At 38.7% G+C, this 18,373-nt stretch overlaps 1 protein-coding gene across 1 annotated transcript; it reads right to left on the reverse strand.

Annotated features, from left to right (window-relative positions):
• Positions 1 to 418: 418 nt before the first annotated feature.
• Positions 419 to 13,933, reverse strand: LOC130867644 (amine sulfotransferase-like). Its single transcript, XM_057759733.1, has 5 exons — positions 13,792 to 13,933; positions 12,673 to 12,881; positions 9,153 to 9,279; positions 3,696 to 3,835; positions 419 to 493 (listed from the first exon to the last, which is right to left on the reverse strand). The coding sequence occupies exons 1-5, from the start codon at positions 13,931 to 13,933 to the stop codon at positions 419 to 421; spliced, it is 693 nt and encodes a 230-aa protein (XP_057615716.1).
• Between the last annotated feature and the right edge of the window lie 4,440 nt (positions 13,934 to 18,373).

Consider the following 18,373-nt stretch of genomic DNA (forward strand, 5'->3'; position numbering starts at 1 on the left):
AAGAGGAGTGGGGGGAGGGGGAGAGGGGCGGAGGAGGGGGAAGGAAATGGGTGGTGGGGAGGAGGCGGAAAACTTTTTTTCAATAAAAAAAAAAGAAAAAGTTAAAACATTTCCTTTATCCATTTTTTTTTTTTTTTGGTGGAGGGTCATCTAGATTTTTTTCCCTGTCTGGCTATTACAAATAATGCTGCTGTAAGCATAGTTGAACAACTTCTTTATTGTGTGATGAGCATCCTTTGGCTATATGCCCATGAATGGTATTGCCGGGTCTTGAGGTAGGTTGATCCCCATTTATCTGGTAATGCCATACTGATTTCCCACCAGAAGTGGAGGAGTCTCAAGAGAGTGTTTTATGAGTGTGCTGGGCAAATATATTTGTAAGGATGTATATATAGCACACAACATATACATACGTATCTTATGTGGTTTTGTAGTGATGAGGCAAGCAGGCCCGCTTTTCATTTAGCCAGTCTCCTGCGTGGTTAGCTTTGCCCTGGAAATAACAACACACAAATTGTATTCATTTAAACACTGCTTGGCTCTTTAGTTCTAGCCTCTTATTGGCTAATTCTCACATCTTGATTAACCCATTTCTAATAATCTATGAAGCACCACTAGGTGGTGGCTTACCGGGAAAGATTCAGCATGTCTGACCTGGCTGCTGGCTCCATGGCATCTGACCAACTATGCTTTCTTTCTCCCAGCATTCTGTTCTGTCTACTCCACCTATTTAAATCCTGCCCTATCAAAAAGCCAAGGCAGTTTCTTTATTAACCAATGAAAGTAACAAATAGACAGATGACCCTTCACCATCAGTGTAAATATATAGCAAATGTAATGATATGTACAAATGTTTTTGCAATGGAGACTTTACTAACGGAGAAGTATGTGTCTCCAGGGAGGGAATAGACAATTCATGAGTATGGAATAATCTTAGTAAGAGTTTCAAGCAAAACAGAATAGGAAGAAACAAAAGAGAGACAAATATAGATTAGAAGTCCCAGTAGAGACCATGAATAATGTATTACTATTGCTGAGCCAAGTGTTTGTGGTATACAGAAACCAAGACAAGAGTGATGCCATTCCTGTTGGTTACAGCCCATCCACATTTTCTCTCTGCACCAGTCCTTCAGCAGCTTTCAAAGCATTAGTATAGACCACAGCCTTCTTTACTCCCACCCTACAGAACCCAGGAAGGAGAGAAGGGATGAAACCTCACTCTCTGCCCCCCTTATAGGGCTTCCAACAGTTACATGTTTACCACATGTGTGTAATGTATTGTTTATGAGTTCTCATTAACAGTGTGTAAAGTTACCTAAATTTTCAGAGACTGATGTCAAAAAAAGAGGCCCCACTCACTTCCTGTTCTATGTAGTCAAGCTCTTCTCCTTTGTCTTCTTTTTCTTTATCTTCTTTTTCCTCTTCCTCCTTCTTTTGTGCAGGATTCAATCAAGTACAGTGACCCTGGAGATGAATGTTGCAAGGTTTAACAGTTTAATGAAAACCTTGTAACTGTCAAAATATTTTTAATATTTTGAGAATTTATGGTTGGTAATTACAAAGACAAGACTTCTTTGTGTGGAAAACTTGCCCAACTATTCTGATACAGGGTGACTTTGTACGACAAATAATAAAAAGCCAGACAGAGATATTAGGGTTCAACCCAAAAACCAGAAAAGCAAGGTAGCCAGGCACTTGAAGAGGCGTACCTCGACAGGACTGGGCGACAACAGACCAAGCAGACAGAGCTTCTCTCCTCCTATTCTATATTCCATTGAGTTCTGGGACTAAGGACGTATGGTTCCCTAAAACTGGGATTAAAGGTGCGAGCCACCACCACCTGGATTTGTTTTTGCATTGATCTTGTGTAGCTCAGGGTGGCCTTCACTTCACAGAGATCCATCTGACACTGTCTCCCAAATCCTGAGATTATAAGTGTGTGTCACAATTGCCTGACCTCTAGTGGCTCTAGCTTTGCCTCTGGTCTTCAGGAAAGACTTATTCATCAAAATACAGATAATATACCACTGCACTCCTACTTCAGTTTTCCCAGTGCTAGGCTTGCTGACACATGCCTCCACACTGAGCTTCTTCTTTCTGTATGTTTTTACCAAGTGTTATTTTCATTTGGGTTATTCAGGAAAACAACAAACTTGTACTAGTTATTTCAATAATTTTACATTTCTTGGAATTACAGAATTTGAAGGTCTATGCATTCTTTAAAATGGTAGTAATACATTTGACTAGTTTACATACATTATATAAATAAAATAAATGATGACATTAAAAAGCATACTTGTTTCATTTTTTAATTGTTCTAATTGATTATATTGATATGTTATTTTAGATCAGAAATCATCAGAAAGATTTTAAGATCATTTAACATTTTAAAATTCAGTCATTAAAGGCAAGCATGGTGGCACACACATTTAATTCCAACATTCAGGAGGCACAGGCAGGCACATTTCTGGGAGTTCAAGGCTAGCCTGTTCTACAAAGCAAGTCCCAGGCTAGTTAGGAATATATAATTAGATCATGTCTCAAAAATAAAAAACATCATTATAATTTTCTCTTTTTAAAGAGAGAGAGAAAAAGAGAGAGGGGAAGAGAGAGAGAGAGAGAGAGAGAGAGAGAGAGAGCGCTACATGTGTGCAGGTGTCCCCGGAGGTGAGAAGAAGATATCAGATATCCTAGACCTGGAGTTGCAGGTCATTGTATGCTGTCTGGCAAAAATACTGGAAACAAAAACAAAACTCAGGTCTTTTGGTAGAGCAGCAAGCTCTCTTATGTCCAGTTTCTGTACTTCCTTATTTGTAGAGTATTCCTTAAACATAAGCAGTTATAAGACATTGCCACAATATCCTATGGTTTACACATATCTGACCTTCACTGTACTTTTTGTTTGTTTATTGTGACAGGATTTCTCTGTGTAGTTCTGACTGTCCTGAAACTCACTCTGTAGACCAGGCTGGCTGTGAACTAAGAGATCCATTTGCCCCTGTCTCCTGAGTGCTGGGATTACAGGTGTGTACCTCCATAACCTGGCCATAGTACTTTTTAGTAATTATTTTTATTAGCATAATTGTAACTTGTGGGTAAATTAACAAAAGAATGTTTCATTGTGATGTTTACATACATGTACTTTCATATTCAGCCCTCATTAACTTTTCTTGTATACCAATGCTAATTATTATTAAAAATAAAATTTCAAGTGTGATAAGACTGGGGTCCTAATTACTCAGGCAATAATCCTTATCTAGAGTCCTCAGAAGAACCTATTATCTGTATGGAAGTGAAGACTTTCTACACATGATGGAAGAGTGCAACAGGTGTTTCACAGGACGGGCTCTGGGTCCTTTGTATCACACCTCACTCTATAATGAATCAGCTGAGGTTGCTTTACCATCTCTCCCACCCTGTCTGCCTTAATGCCTTATTGTACAAAAGTATCCTGTATCCTTTCATGGGGTTGTGGTGATGATCAAATCCTATGTTCCTGTCACAGAGCCCACATGTAACCACTGTTCAAAACTGGTTTTCATGTCTGTAGTAATCCTTTAGAGTTTTTGACATAAAAGCTTCATGCAGAATAAAAGAACTGTTGACAAAATAAATGTACATTTATACTTAAAATATAACAGATCATTTCAGTACACATGTCAATCTAAATCTATGTACTACCCAAAGACTCCTACCTGAGAAAGAATGTACTGCACATGATGAACCCAACTGGATAGAGATTCTACCAGGTCAGTCACTTGGATTCCTTCATGTAACATGGAGGGTCTGCTTGTTGGGGTTTCTGTTCCACCTGATACCCCATAGCCAGCAAGCCCTGAAGAAAATCACACAGAGATCTCCATGTAATAAAACTGATTGTCCTATTACCTCAGGCTTCTTGTTAACTCTTGTAGATTATATTAACCCATTGTTCTCATCTACATTAGCCACATGGCTCAGTACTTTTTTCAGCTGAGTAGACTATATCTTACTTCTTCCGAGGTCTGGGCAGGACTGCGGAGGGAGCTTCCTGTTTCCCAGAATACTCCTGTTCTCATTGCCCCCGCCTGTACTTCCTGTCTGGTTGACCAACATATACTTCCTGTCTGGTCAGTCAGCATTTATTAAAACATGATTGACAGAATACAGACAATTCTTTCACACCACCCTCAACCACCTTCCACCTCTTCTTCTTCTTCTTCTTCTTCTTCTTCTTCTTCTTCTTCTTCTTCTTCTTCTTCTTCTTCTTCTTCTTCTCCTTCCCTCCTCCTCTCCTCCTCCTCCTCCATCCCGTTCACCAAACTGATAGAATTCTAGAGGAGTGACATGGGTCCTTGCTGAAATGTGGGCAATTTGTGCTCTTAACTAATTGCTTCCATTTCCTAGGATGGGCATGTAGCAAATGATGGCCGCATCTAGGTGCCCAGTGAAAAATTTTTTGATTTTTCTTTTGGTAACAATTTGTGCAGGCATAACTGCTGGTAACTTCACCCACAACCTTACAGGCTCATTGCAAACACAATAGATGTACTTGTTAGTGCCTGTTCTGGTTTCTTCCTTAGGTATCGCCTGTGGAGTCTTATACACAGACTTGGTAATTGATCCTTCTGGCCTTCATTGGCTTCACTTTCTCCATGGTCTTTCTCTTCAGCTACCCCTTCCTATTCCACTTTCTCTTCATTTTCTCCATCACAAAATTCAACTTCAACATCAATATAATTCATTTCCAGACCCATGATCTTGCCCCAGAAGCAGCTTCTTTGGATTGGGTGTGTTTCGGTAAGTTGCTTGAAGACAAGAAACACACAATAAATCTCATCTATCCCCAAACCAACACCAGCTTTGTTCAAAAGAGTAAGCTGACTCCATCACATTGTACAGAGAGCTTTCTGCCTAGGAAAATACATATCCATGGTTAAAATTTTATTCATAAGAGGAATGTTTGCCTCTTTTCTATGCCTTGACACTATCTTTACTTTTCCCACCTCTCTTTGAATATATGAACAAAAATGTGTGAATCTCTAAATTTTCATTCTTCCCTCATACATAAGACTTCTTAGACCAGTTGTGTGCTATACTCATCAATACAATGATAGTTACTTTGCTTTGTGTGACTCTTAGAAAGAACTTATGGCTACTTGTGATAAAAATTCATGTCAGCATTATGGTTCACATCATTCATTATTCCTAGCACTAGGAAGGCAGAGGCAGGTGTACAGTTTTCAGTTTGAGGCCAACTAGCATACACAGCAAGTTTCAGTCCAGCCACAGCTATCTAGGGAGGCTCTATTTGAAAAAACTTCAACATTATTTTTCATATAAAATAAGTTAATTATGCTAAAATAAGATAGAGTCTATCAGACACATATTTATGTACATTTATGTTGTCACTAAACTACGTATTAAACAAATGGCTTTACATGTATGTCAGGTAAATAACATTAGCATTCTTTATAGGAATATATGTAAAATCATGGAAAAGATTAAAAAGGTAAACTTTTTTTGAAGTGCTTGGCATGAGCTACACTTTAAAACCAAATGTAAGTACTTGGCAGTATATATAGTAAATAATAACATTTGAAGTAATTAAGATAAACATAATTCCATAAATGAAATAAAGGGAAAGGAACATGGGGTTCTAAACGGATACTAGAATAGCTACAGTTAGAAGACCAAAGGGAAATGCAAAAGAACCTTAGCTAAGGTGCGCTGGTTCCCAGTCAGTCTCGACTCACAAGATACAGCAGTTATGAGCACTCATCATTCTCACAAATGACTTGCTAGTGTTTATAGTTTCCCCTTGTGGTGTCAAAAAATATAAAGACTTTGGGGAAGGTTGTTTGATTGTTTAGTTTTGGTTGAGAAAGATCTTAATGTGTATGTAGTCCTGGCTGTCCTGGAACTCACTCTGTAGTCAGTCTGGTCTCGAAATAACAAAAATCTGTCTGCCTCTGCCTCTGAGTCTGAAATATAAAGCCACCTGACTTGACTACCATAATGCCTTTTAAAATCCTCACCTGTGACGTAGACTGTAAAATTCATTCACTGTCATGTAGAATATTATTGCTCTTGGTCCTGCTCACTTAGCTACAATGCTGTGGGTTCAGCAGCACAATTATGGAGGTCAAATGACAACTTTCTGAAGTTGGTTCTGTCCTTAACCATGTAGGCTCCAGGGGTGAACCCAGGTAGGTCTTTAGGCATGACAGTAGAAGCCTTTACCCCCTTTCTGGACCCGATGTGAAGCTGTGCTATTCATCCCATAATTCAGCTCCAATATTCCATGGCTGCCATCCTGACCCTGTATTAGGAAGATGCTTGGTCAAGGGTGATTAGGCTTCAGACCCAAAACAGCTATATGTCTTCTCACTCACCTCCTGTATCTGAGTCTAGATCCTAATCTAGTGAAGTTGCTAAGACAGCTGGGGGCCCCATTCCTGCATTGAATACTGACATTTCTTTATTTAGGTAACCCTGGGAATTTCTGCCATCTGCGTGATTCCCACATACTGAATGCTCCCACAGTTCTCATGGTTGTATTTGACCTATGCTCCAATGCCACTGTGCAAATCAGCCTGGCATTAGCTCCTTATTCCTATCACAGGTCCCTTCCATCCACGAACCCTTGGTCCCATTGCATCAGGATGTGTTTCTTCCCAAAAGCTGCTACACCAAGGCAGTGTGGGTGCAGCCAAACCCTTGCTTCTTTTGCCTTTCCCTGAAGGATTCTATTCTGAAAGTAGTTTATTTGAAACATACTTTGAATAGATTGTAGTTACTAGAACATGAAAGCTCAGAAGTGATATATAAAATTTTAAGTATATAAACATTTAGGGAAAAGGATATAGGATGCTATTTTGAAGTATTTGAAGTTCAAATTTTGGCGAAGCACCAAATTTTACTCCAAATTATATATTTTATGGTTTCTGCTATCCATTCTTTCTCCAAATATTTTCACCAATTTCACTATCGATTTTAAAAATGGATTTTATTCCTAACTCCTTGTACTTTGAAACATGGTTAAATTATGTTAAATATCCAGAAAATGGAGCTTCCCCTAAAAATGAGTATACATTGGAATTAATATTAGAATTACTTTTAGGTTTTGAACTTAATTTAAAGGAAAATATGCAGCTTGATTTAAAGCTTTTTAAATTGATTTTTATTGAGCTCTACATTATTCTCTGCTCCCCTCTATGCCACTCTCCTTCCCCCTTCACCCCTCCTCTGAGGTCTCCATCCTCCCAATTTTCTCAGAAGATCTTGTCTTTTTCTACTTCCCATGTAGATTAGATCTATGTAAGCCTTTTTTTTTTAGCATCCTCATTGTTGTCTAAATTCTCTGGAATTGTGGTTTGTAAGCTAGTTTACTTTACTTTATGTTTAAAAACCACCTATGAGTGAGTAAATTTGATAAGTGTCTTTCTGTGTTTGGGTTACCTCACTCAAAATAATATTTTCTAGTTCCATCCATTTTCCTGCAAAATTCAAGATGTTTTTATTTTTTCTGCTGTGTAGTACTCCATTGTGTAAATGTACCATCTTTGTTTGAGGGGTATTTAAAGCTTTTATAGTTATGTATCACTTGATGGTGGCACATTTGAAGAAATTTTATTCAGCAGGTTGAAATTTTTTAAGCCTACCAAACACTCAGTGTATATAACTGTGTGTAATTAACTTAAAATCTTTTTAGCCTTAATTTTAATGCTGATTGATGTTTTGCTAGCATGTATATTTGTGCACCATATGTATGTGTTATATCCATTTGGAATGGAGCTATGGTTGTGAGCCTTCATGTGGATGCTTGGAACCAAATTCCAGCCCTCTCTTTGGCTTCCCAGCCTCTCTTGTGAAAAAGAATCTCACTATGAATTCATTGCTGGTCTGGAGCTCACTTAGTAGACAAGGATGGTCCTAAAATTAAAAAAAAAATTATCTGCCCCTGCCTGTATATCCATGTAGTGGCCAACAAACTCTGAGCCTTGTTTTCTGGTTTGGAATTTTTAGAAATAAAATAGAGGGCCTGAAATGGACATCTATATCTCTATTTTTAAAATGTTTAATAGTTTAGGGGAAACAATTACCCGACATTTATAGAAACCTGTCTATATAATGTTACTAAAGGAGTATGAAAGAAATAATAGATAAATAAAGGGCATGAGGCTGCAGGTGGCTTTAAGGCACACAGGTCTTTTTCCTTCTTCTCCACAGAGGGCACAAGTCTCTGTTTCTCCTCTTGTTTACTGTCAGTAGTGGTCAGAATCTATCATCTTACAAGCAAGTGTAATTCTGATTCCACTTGTGATGTGATGTGGGATAATGCTCTTGTAAAGATTTGTCACTTGTATTGGTTTAATTAAATGCTGATTAGCCAGTATCCAGGCAGGAAGTATAGGTGGAGTGTGCACACTAGGAAAATTCTGGGAAGAGGGAAGGCAGAGATAGTCACCATACAGAGGAAGCAAGACGAAAATGCTGCACTGAGAAAAGATACCAAGTCAAGTATTTGAATAGATAGAAGAATTATGGGTTAATTTAAGTTGTAAGAGTTAGTTAATAATAAGCCTGATCTAATAGGCCAAAATAAATTAATATGTAATTAATATAAACCTCTGTGTTTTGGGGGGACTGAATGACTATGGGCCCATGTGGAACAGTAACTTCGGTCTACAGTGTTGAGCCTCTTGCCTTAATTAATCCACCTATGTAGTAGAATGAACAATTCCACTGCAGCAGCATAAAGTCATACACAGGCTCATGCAAAACATTCAACCACCCTCAGCATTTGCTCTTACATAATAGATTATTCTACTTTTGCACTAGTAGGAAGTAATTGATAGAATATCTGTAAACCAAAATAGTTTTTACATGACATGCCTTTGTAATCCTGGCAATCCTCAAATGGTGCATAAAGATAGAAAAGCCATTTGATAGCATAGAGTTGACATACCATTGTCAGTAGAGATACATTCTTTATTTTTGTTTTTTGTTTCTCTGATATTGTTTTTCTTGTCTAGTATTTTTTGTTGTTCCTTTAAAAAAGAAATGCCCTGCTCCATTTCTTTAAGTTATGTTCTGTAAATCTGAGAATTTGGCTTACTGTTACCTTTTGTGTGATTCATTTGAGTCTGGGTTGATTAATTAATACTTACCTCTTCCATCTAGAAATGTTTGCATAAATGTTTCTATAGTATTTGAGGCTTCAAGTATAACCATAAAATTTGAATAATGAAAGTAGGAGGTCAAAATATCTTTAGGATTTCTGTAGATATAAAGAATCTGTAGATAGAATTGTGGAATTATTTCTTTAAGCAAATCTTGGTTATGCTTATAAGTTTTTAAATACAATTTTATAATATTTGATTGTGACAATAAGTGCAATTTTTTATTCTAGTCTTTGAGCTATACAAAGTCAAGTGCTTATTATTTATATTTTGGTGTTCCACAGAGTACTGTAATAAACAACCTTTCTCTATGGCATTTCATGTTTACGAATGTAGCTCAAAAGGAGGTCAAGATCATATGGGTACACCCACTAAAACAGTCTACCTGAGCTAATGGTAACTAACTCCAACCCAACATGGAAGGAATAAGCATATGTCCAAACTAGTCCCATTGAGTGGGGCTGACAGTTGTATGGCTGGGGCAGTCTGAGGGGCCAGTGGCAGTGGCACCAGGATTTATTCCTACTGCTTGTACTGGCTTTTTGGGAAACTTTTCTCTTTGGATGGATACCTTGCTCAATCTAGGGAGAGTTGAGAGGGCCTTGGACTTTGCCCAAAGCAATGTACCTTGTTCTTTCTGAGAAGTGGATGGGGAGTGAGCAGTCGTAAATTGAGTGAATGGGAGGAGGGGAGGGATTGGAGATAAATCTGAAAACAAAAACTAATAATCATATTGGTATAACTAGTTATCTACTTATAATCTTTAAAAATGAGTTTTTCCTTCATATCTTTCAGAAAATTAATTTAAACATGAGTTAAGAGCATAAGTAGTATAAAAACTCACATAGAAATAATAATCTGTGGGCATCTGTCCACAACATTAAAACCTGAGTATCTACTGCAGGAGGAGGAGCTCATGCCAGCTCTGGCTACATGAAATACTCTCTTAAGAAAAGGAAATAATGTAAGGGATGGAGGAAAAGAATAAGAAAGAAAAGCCAAAACCCAAAGAACATATCTCAATAAACCTCTTAAAGAAAGTCAAGAATACCATTAAAAAAAAAGAAACAATCAAACAAGTGAAAGAAATGGTTCAAGACTTGAAAATTCAAATAGACGCAATAAAGAAAACAAAAACTGAGGAAATTCTAAATGTGGAAAATCAGTGTAAATGAGCAGGAACTACAAATGCAAGCATAACCAACAGAATGAAAGAGTTGGAAGAGAGTCTTGGGCACTGACTATAAAATAGAGAAAAAAGTTTCATCAGTCAAAGAAAAAAATTAATCCAATAAATTCTTAGCACAAAACATCCAGGAAATCAACGACACCATGAAACGACCAAACCTAAAAATAATAGGGATTGAAGAAGGAGAATATCAGCTCAAAGGCATAGAAAATATTCATCAAAATCATAGAAATCTTTCCCACCCAAAAGAAGGAAATGCCTATGAAGGTACAAGAAACATGCAGACACCGATTACATTAGAAACCCCCCCCCCCCAAAAAAAAGTCCTCTTGCCATATAGTAATCGAAACACTAAACATACAGAATAAAGGAAAGAAAATATTAAGATCTCCTTGGTAAACTGGGAGGAGGGTATAAGGGAGGGTTTGGAAAATAAAAACATGATGAATCAACAAGACCGAGTTAGGGGTGAACAATGAGGAAGATATCTTTATAGAGGAAGTTAGGGAGAATAAACCTGGTACTAGAGAAATTCTCAGGAATCCATGTGGACGACTCCATGCCAGACTCCTAGTAATAGTGGAGAGGGTATCTGAAAGGGCTTTTTTTTTTTTTTTTTTTTTTTTTTTTTTTTTTTTTTCCGAGACAGGGTTTCTCTGTAGCTTTTGGTTCCTGTCCTGGAACTAACTCTTGTAGATTAGGCTGGCCTCGAACTCACAGAGATCTGCCTGTCTCTGCCTCCCGAGTGCTGGGATTTTTGTTTATTCAGATTAATGACTACTGTAGAGAGCCGCGTGGAGTCACACCTGATGGCAATGTGTAGAGAGCTGTGTGGAGCTGCACCTGATGGTGCTGGCTCCTGCCCTCCACAATCCCAAAAGAGAGTGCTCTCTGTGATAATCAACTCCTAATATCAACTAGGCCTGACTTATGCTATTATCACGCAATGATTGTCAGCTGCTTGCATATGCGTGAACCTATGGGCAGTGCCCACCTGGCAATCTGGGGTTGGCGGCCCAGGCCTACTTAAGGGCTGGGAGAGGTTTGCGGGGGGGGGGGGGGGGCGGCACGTTGACAAAAGTTCCTGAATAAACTGCAGCAGGAAGAGCTCCGGTGTTGCGTCCTTCTTGCTGGCCGAGGGGGACCGCGACAGACTACCCTAATTGTCATCATAGATTCTACATCCATACTTGATGGCAGTGACCCACAGTCAAACACTGAGCTGAGCTCCTGGAATTCATTTGAAGAGAGGGAGGACAGATCAAAATAACAAAGGATGCCAAGACCATGATGGAAAATCCCAGAGAGACACCTGACCTGAGCAAGTGGGTACTCAGAGACTATGGACTGACAGGTGGGGAACCTGCATGGGACTGAACTAGACCCTCTAAATGTGGGTGACAAATATGTGGTTTGATCTTTTGGAGGGGGCCTGGCAGTCACCCCAAGACCTATCCCAGGTGCATGAATCTGCTTTTCAGAGTCTGTTCCCTATATTGGGATACCTTACTCAGGCTTGATATTAGGGGTAGGGGCTTGCTCCTGCCTCAAATTAGTATTCCAGATCTTGTTGATTTCTGAAGGAAGGCCTTTCTCCCTCTGAGAAATGGATGGGAAATGGGAGGAGAGGAGGTGGGGGATGGAAGAAAAGATTAGAGGGGGAACCGGTGTTGGTATATAGAATGAAAATTTATTTTTAACCAAAAATATGAAAAATAACAATGAAAAGAAAAATCAGTTTTATAAAACTAAAATTGAGAATGTTGTTGATGAAAACACAAACAGTGGAGATGAGGTAAAATAGATTCATATCTAGAAGTGATAGAAAGCAAACTGACCAGAAGAATGTAGTAAAATATTGGGCTAATGATAGACACTTTCCACAAAAACAAAAATAATGATGGCCAATAAACATCCTACATGGTACTTCCATTATAAGGATGGGGAAGCAAATTAAGATACATTTGAGACACCTCTTCCTAGATGCCATGTTGATAAACATCTAAAAGTCTGATATGTCACGTTACTAGGGAAACGCTAAGAAGTCATCTATTGAGCATTTCTGCAAGAAATGACAAATACACTTTCTTCAGAATTACTGCACCACCTTTGCAAGTGGAGTACTCTGGTTACTGTGACTCTGCAGCTCTATTCATGGGTGTGAGTTCTAGGGAAGCTGGTGGAAGAGTACCAGGAGACACACTCAAGAATGTTCATAGCAGCTGCATCACAGTGGCAAAACATTAGAACAGACTAATTATTCAATACTTAGAGAAGGTATTTCATGGGTGCAGTAAATCAGTAAACTCTATGACATACTTTGACTTTTTTGTTCTTGAAAACTTTTGGCACCAAATAATACGGGAGGTGGGAAGAAAAGATACGAGGTAATGGCATTTTGGCAAAGTCCACATTATGAATATTGTACTCAAAGAATGGTGCTCTATCTATTGTTTGGATGGTTTCAGTGTTGTTCCGGTGGCCCTCAAAATAAATCAGGCTGAGGATCTGTTGTGTCCAGATGGTACCTGTAAGAACAAATAACAATCCCGTTTTCAATGCTGAAGTAGGTTTTAATAATTAATACCAATAGTAATGTATCCGTTTTACAAATAATTTGGTGCTCTCTTTTCCTTTCACATGCTAGGCATGCTTGGACATGCCACTTTTTCATTCCCCTTTGTCTGTAATGAACACTCACATCAGTAAGGCTGAATTCTACAACTCTTTGTTCCCTTCTCAGTTACAAAGATGTAATTGGTAATGAGAATCCAGATAATTCTTGTAGTATTGTTGAAATGACAGTATGTGGAAAGGAGAATATTTGTGCACTTATTAACAACCCAAAATACCGGGTAGTTGTGGCACACACCTTTAATCCCCGTAATTGCAAGGCAGAGGTAGATGGATCTCTGTGAGTTCGAGGCCAGCCTGGTCTACAAGAGCTAGGTGCAGGACAGGTTCCAAAGTGACAGAGAAACCCTGTCTTGAAAAAACAAAACAAAATTGATGTGAGAGTTCCCTATATGTGCTGTGATTATCATTAATGATAAAGAAACCAATTTGGTCTGTCAATAGGGCAAAACTTAGGTAGGTAGGGAGGACTGGACTGAATGTGGGAGAAAGAATGTTGGTGTCTAGGACATGCCATAGCTCCTCTGCTGGAGATAGAAGTGCTGAAACTTTGCTGGTAGGCCATGACCTTATGGTGATATACAGATTAATAGAAATGGGTTTAATTAAGATGTAAGAGTTAGCCAATAAGAAGCTAGAGCTAATGAGCCAAGCAGTGATTTAATTTATACAGTTTCTGTGTGATTATTTTGGTTCTGGGCAGCTGGGACGAACAAGCAGTTCCCTGCCACACAAAATAAACAAAACAAAACAAACAAACAAAAAACAAAGACATATGCCTTATGACCTATTTATTCCACTCACCAGATTTTGGATATGTGACTATGAAGACATCATCATCTCTAATTTCCTGATCATCCATGTTTTCCGCTATGTTCATTTTAAATAAAGTTCTTTCAAAGTTATAGCCTCTGAAGTTAAGTAAATATTCATCTTGATTGTCCATAGTGATTTACCTAGAAGGAAAAATTACAAAATTTTCTTCTCTATCATACTATTTTCCAAGAGTGAGTAATGCTTTTGAGTGGTCTACATGTGCCAAGCACCACTGAAATGTCCCTCACATATTAATATTTATTATAATAAGCACTTACATATGCTATATTTTTTAAAAGAATCTTATGTTACTACATTTTTATTATCACTCTGTAAAATATGAAGAAACAAACATAGCAGGAACTTAGAAAGATTTTTCTCTAATTCCAGATGGAAAGGTGATCTTAGTTCTAAACATACAGGAAATTGGGGTACAGAGGATGCAACCAACCAAGTTATTCAAGGTTGTCCAGCTTGTCAAGTTAGAAAGAAGATAGAAAACAATTGGGGCAGAGTACATGTTTGTAACTGAAATGTTTCTTTGTAAAATAAATTTTTATTTTTTATATAGGGGCCATATTATACAGGTTCATAGATCTACATTGTATGCCAGCCATAATTCTGAGCATCCTTCATGGCACAATTTGCACCTTCCACACAGAAGGTGGTCACCTAGCCTTTTTAGACAACCTGATGCCACCCTAAACAAAGGGTTAGGATATGCTAATGTCATTCTGCTCCTTCTATTGTAATTTAGGAGGTTGCCTGAGGAAGAGGTGTTATTTCAGTCTACATGATAGAGCAGCCATAGTTGTGGAAGTTACCTAACTTATTCAGACCTGCTACCCAGGAAACAGAATGCTAATGAATTCCCCATCAGTTTTTCTTTTGACATAAAAGCTGTTTGGATAATAAATGTGGGTGATCTTCAGGATTTGAATGAGCCCTGAGATGCCCTCTTGATAATGCCCTGTGACCTCTGCCTCAATTATTCCCATGCCTCCACTCTGGTTCAAGAAATAATTTTGTTGTGGTTGGACCCCATCATAGTGGCATCCAATGTGGGGCTTATCAGTGAACCCTAAAAAAAACACTGAAAAGTGACCAGATGTATGGAGGAGAATTTGAGAAACCCATTAGAAAATTGCACCACAGGTGGATAGGTGAGTAGTGAGCACTCAGAAATAAAGAATAGAATTTAAAAAAAATCATAGAATAAAGCAGGACAATAAAATTGGGAGTAAAAAGTTTGTAAATATATTGAACTATGGGTGAAGGAAGAAGCAATAAAATAGCATACAGTTGATTGGAGATATTTTAAAGGATAGAGGAGCAAGAGATCAGCAATATCAGATACAGGATTTTTTAAAATTTATAGAGCAGCTATGTTCTTGTTTTTCGGAGTGCAGGACTTTACATGCCATGACATGGAAAGAAGTTGGGATAAAGATTTAACAACATTATTGTGATTATGGATCAGAAAGCATCCCCGTAGATACACTTCATTATTGGATCCTAATACAGAAAGGGTTGGACTAAAATCCTGGAAGTACATCAGGAGATACTTCCCTTTGAGTCAGTTAGAAGGAAGACAATACCCTCTGCACCACCACAGGAGTTGCTAGATGCTTTTACAGAACTGAGTGGCTACAATCATTCAGAGCCTAATGAATTAGAGTATCATGAAGAGTAGTCTTCATCTCCCTCATTACAACCAGCAATGCTGAAAGACAGGAAAAATGATAATGAGGTTCAGAAGGAGCTAAAAGGCTTGAAAAAGTTGGTAACCTCACTATAGCAGAGACTAGAAACTCTATGGATCCAGGACTCTTGCCAGAAGAGTAATTCTCTTCCTACAATAATAACTGGTTTAGATACACTGATGGTACAAAATACTCTGAAGGTGAGGCAAATGCCTAACAATAATAATGAATCTCCTTTACAAGCCACTAACAGAGGGGAAGAGATGCAAAGATTTCAATTGTATCCCATAATAGAACAAAGAGATGCTCAAGAGAATTTGCTTAGGATACATACTCCTATATCATTTATGTTGCCCAAAGAATTAAAAACTGACTGAGCTCAGTATGGCCCAATGGCCCCATTTACCCAAATACTGTTAGGAAATATAGCAATAGAAGTTCCGCCCCCAGGGGATTGGAAGCAGATAGCCAAAGCTTGCCTGTCAGGAGGAAACTATCTATTGTTTAAACCAAATTTGCATAACAATGTCAGGCCACAGCTGAGAGAAACAGGGCTCAGCAGGTTCCTATTTCATATGAAATGCTTGCAGGTGAGGGACCTTATGCAGGAGCATATCAGTCATTAGACTTTGATATGTCAGTGTATGTCCAAATTAGTGCAGTGACCAAGAAGGTCTGGACTAGACTTCCATCATCAAAAGAAAAGACTGAGGCGTTGTCTAGTATAAGATAGGGACCTATAACAGGAAGGGCTGCTTGTTTGTCCTGGCTGACCACAACTGAAATAACCTCAGAGAAATTGTATTAATTAAATTACTGCTTGGCCCATTAGCTATAACTTCTTATTGGCTAACTATTGCATCTTAATTTAACTCATTTCTATTAACCTGTATATCACCATGAGGTTGTGGCCTACCAGCAAAGTTCCAGCACTTTTATCTCGGGTGGTAGATTCACGACATCTCCCAGATTCCTCCCTTCTTCCTCCCAGCATTCAGTTCCATCTTTCCCACCTTTAAGTTGTGCCTTATCAACAGACCAAGGCAGTTTCTTTATTTATTAACCAATGAAAGCAACACATAGACAGAAGGACCTTCCATTACCAGGGACCAGATGAATTATTTCAGGACTTTGTTTCCAGACTAACACAGGCATCTAATAAGTTGATTGGAGACACAGAAGCAAGGCAGTTAACAATTAAACAGCTAGCCTTAGAGAATGCTAATGCTATATGTAAGGTGGCTCTAAGACCTTGTAGAAAGCAGAATAGCATTACAGATCATATCGGAATTTGCACAGATATTGGCCAATCATATACACAGGGAATGGCCATAGCTGCTACCTTGCAAAGAAAGACAATTAATGATGTCCTATCCCAGCAGAGAGTTCTAGGCCCAGGGAGAATGAAAGCTACAGGACTTCCTGGAAGCTGTTTTGGTTGTGGTCTTACAGGGCATCAGGTCAGACAATGTCTTGATAGGAGAGTAAGCCTGAGGACAAGAATAGAACCAAGAATATGCAGGAGAGGCAGGAGAGGAAAACATTGGACTAGTGAGTGTCAATCAAAAGGAGATGACCTAGGAAATCCCATTTTAGGAACCAGATGCAGGGGCTAGCCTCAGGCCCTGAGACAGAATTAATTATGGGGCAATTCAGCAACTTCTTCTCCCACAAGGAAATCCATTCAGGACCTTTTTAGAACAACCGCAGGAAGTGCAGGGCTTGACCTCAATTCTTCCATATGCATGGTTCAGACACCCAAAGTGGGGATGCAAGCTCTCCCCACTGGGGTTTATGGGCCCTTATCAAGGGGCACTGTAGGGCTGTTACTAGGAAGAAGTTGCATCATTATGCAAGGAATTATTGTTGTTCCTGGAGTCATGATGCTGACTTTGAGGAAAAGATCAGGGTGATGACTCACTCACCAAGATGAATTTCTGTAATAAAAGCAGGTCAGAGGCTTGCACAATTAATTTTACTACCTGATGTGCAAACCAAAAATCAGGTTAAGAAAGATAAGAGAGGAAAGGATAAATTTGGTTCATCAGATGCCCATTGTCTACAAGCCACAGGACCTTAGAGAGCAGAACTCATTTTGTTTATAAGTGGAAAAAGATTTTCTGGTCTTCTATATAATGGAGTGGATATTTTGGTTATAACTGCTAGCCAGTGGCCTTCTAAGTAGCCAAAGACAGATACTATTACACGACTACAAGGAATTGGCCAGACTCGAAATCCTGAACAAACAGTAATGGGCTGCACTGGAGAGGGCCATGAAGGAACTTTCCAGCCATATAGTATTCCTCATTTACCTATAAATTTATGGGGCTGAGATATTATGTCCAGAATGGAGGTATATTTATATTCCCTCAGCACAGCTATTACTAATCAAGTGTTTCAACAAGGATTATTGCCTAATCAAGGTCTAGGCAAGGAAAATAAGGGAAGGATCTAACCTATCATACTGATGGTAGACATCCTAGGACAGGATTGGGGTATTTTTAGGAGAGATCACTAAAAATCTGCACTCCATGCGGACCCAGTATCCTGGGAAATGATGAGCCTATATGGGTAAATCAGTGGCCTCTATCAGAAGAAAAATTACAAGCTGGCCAATAGTTAGTGCAGGAACAACTGAATAATGGACAAATTACACCATTAATTCACTATGGAATTCTCCAATTTTTGTCTTTAAAAAGAAATCAGGAAAGTGGGGATTGATTCAGCATTTAAGGGAGGTTAATGGAACCATGCAGCTGATGGGAGCATTATAATCAGGGCTGCCTTCTCCTACCACAATACCAAAAGGCGCCCATAAAATTATATTAGACTTGAAAGATTATTTTTATATCGTCCCTTTGGTGCCA

Source organism: Chionomys nivalis, chromosome 2 (genome assembly GCF_950005125.1).
Source record: "Chionomys nivalis chromosome 2, mChiNiv1.1, whole genome shotgun sequence".
Classification (NCBI taxonomy): domain Eukaryota; kingdom Metazoa; phylum Chordata; class Mammalia; order Rodentia; family Cricetidae; genus Chionomys; species Chionomys nivalis.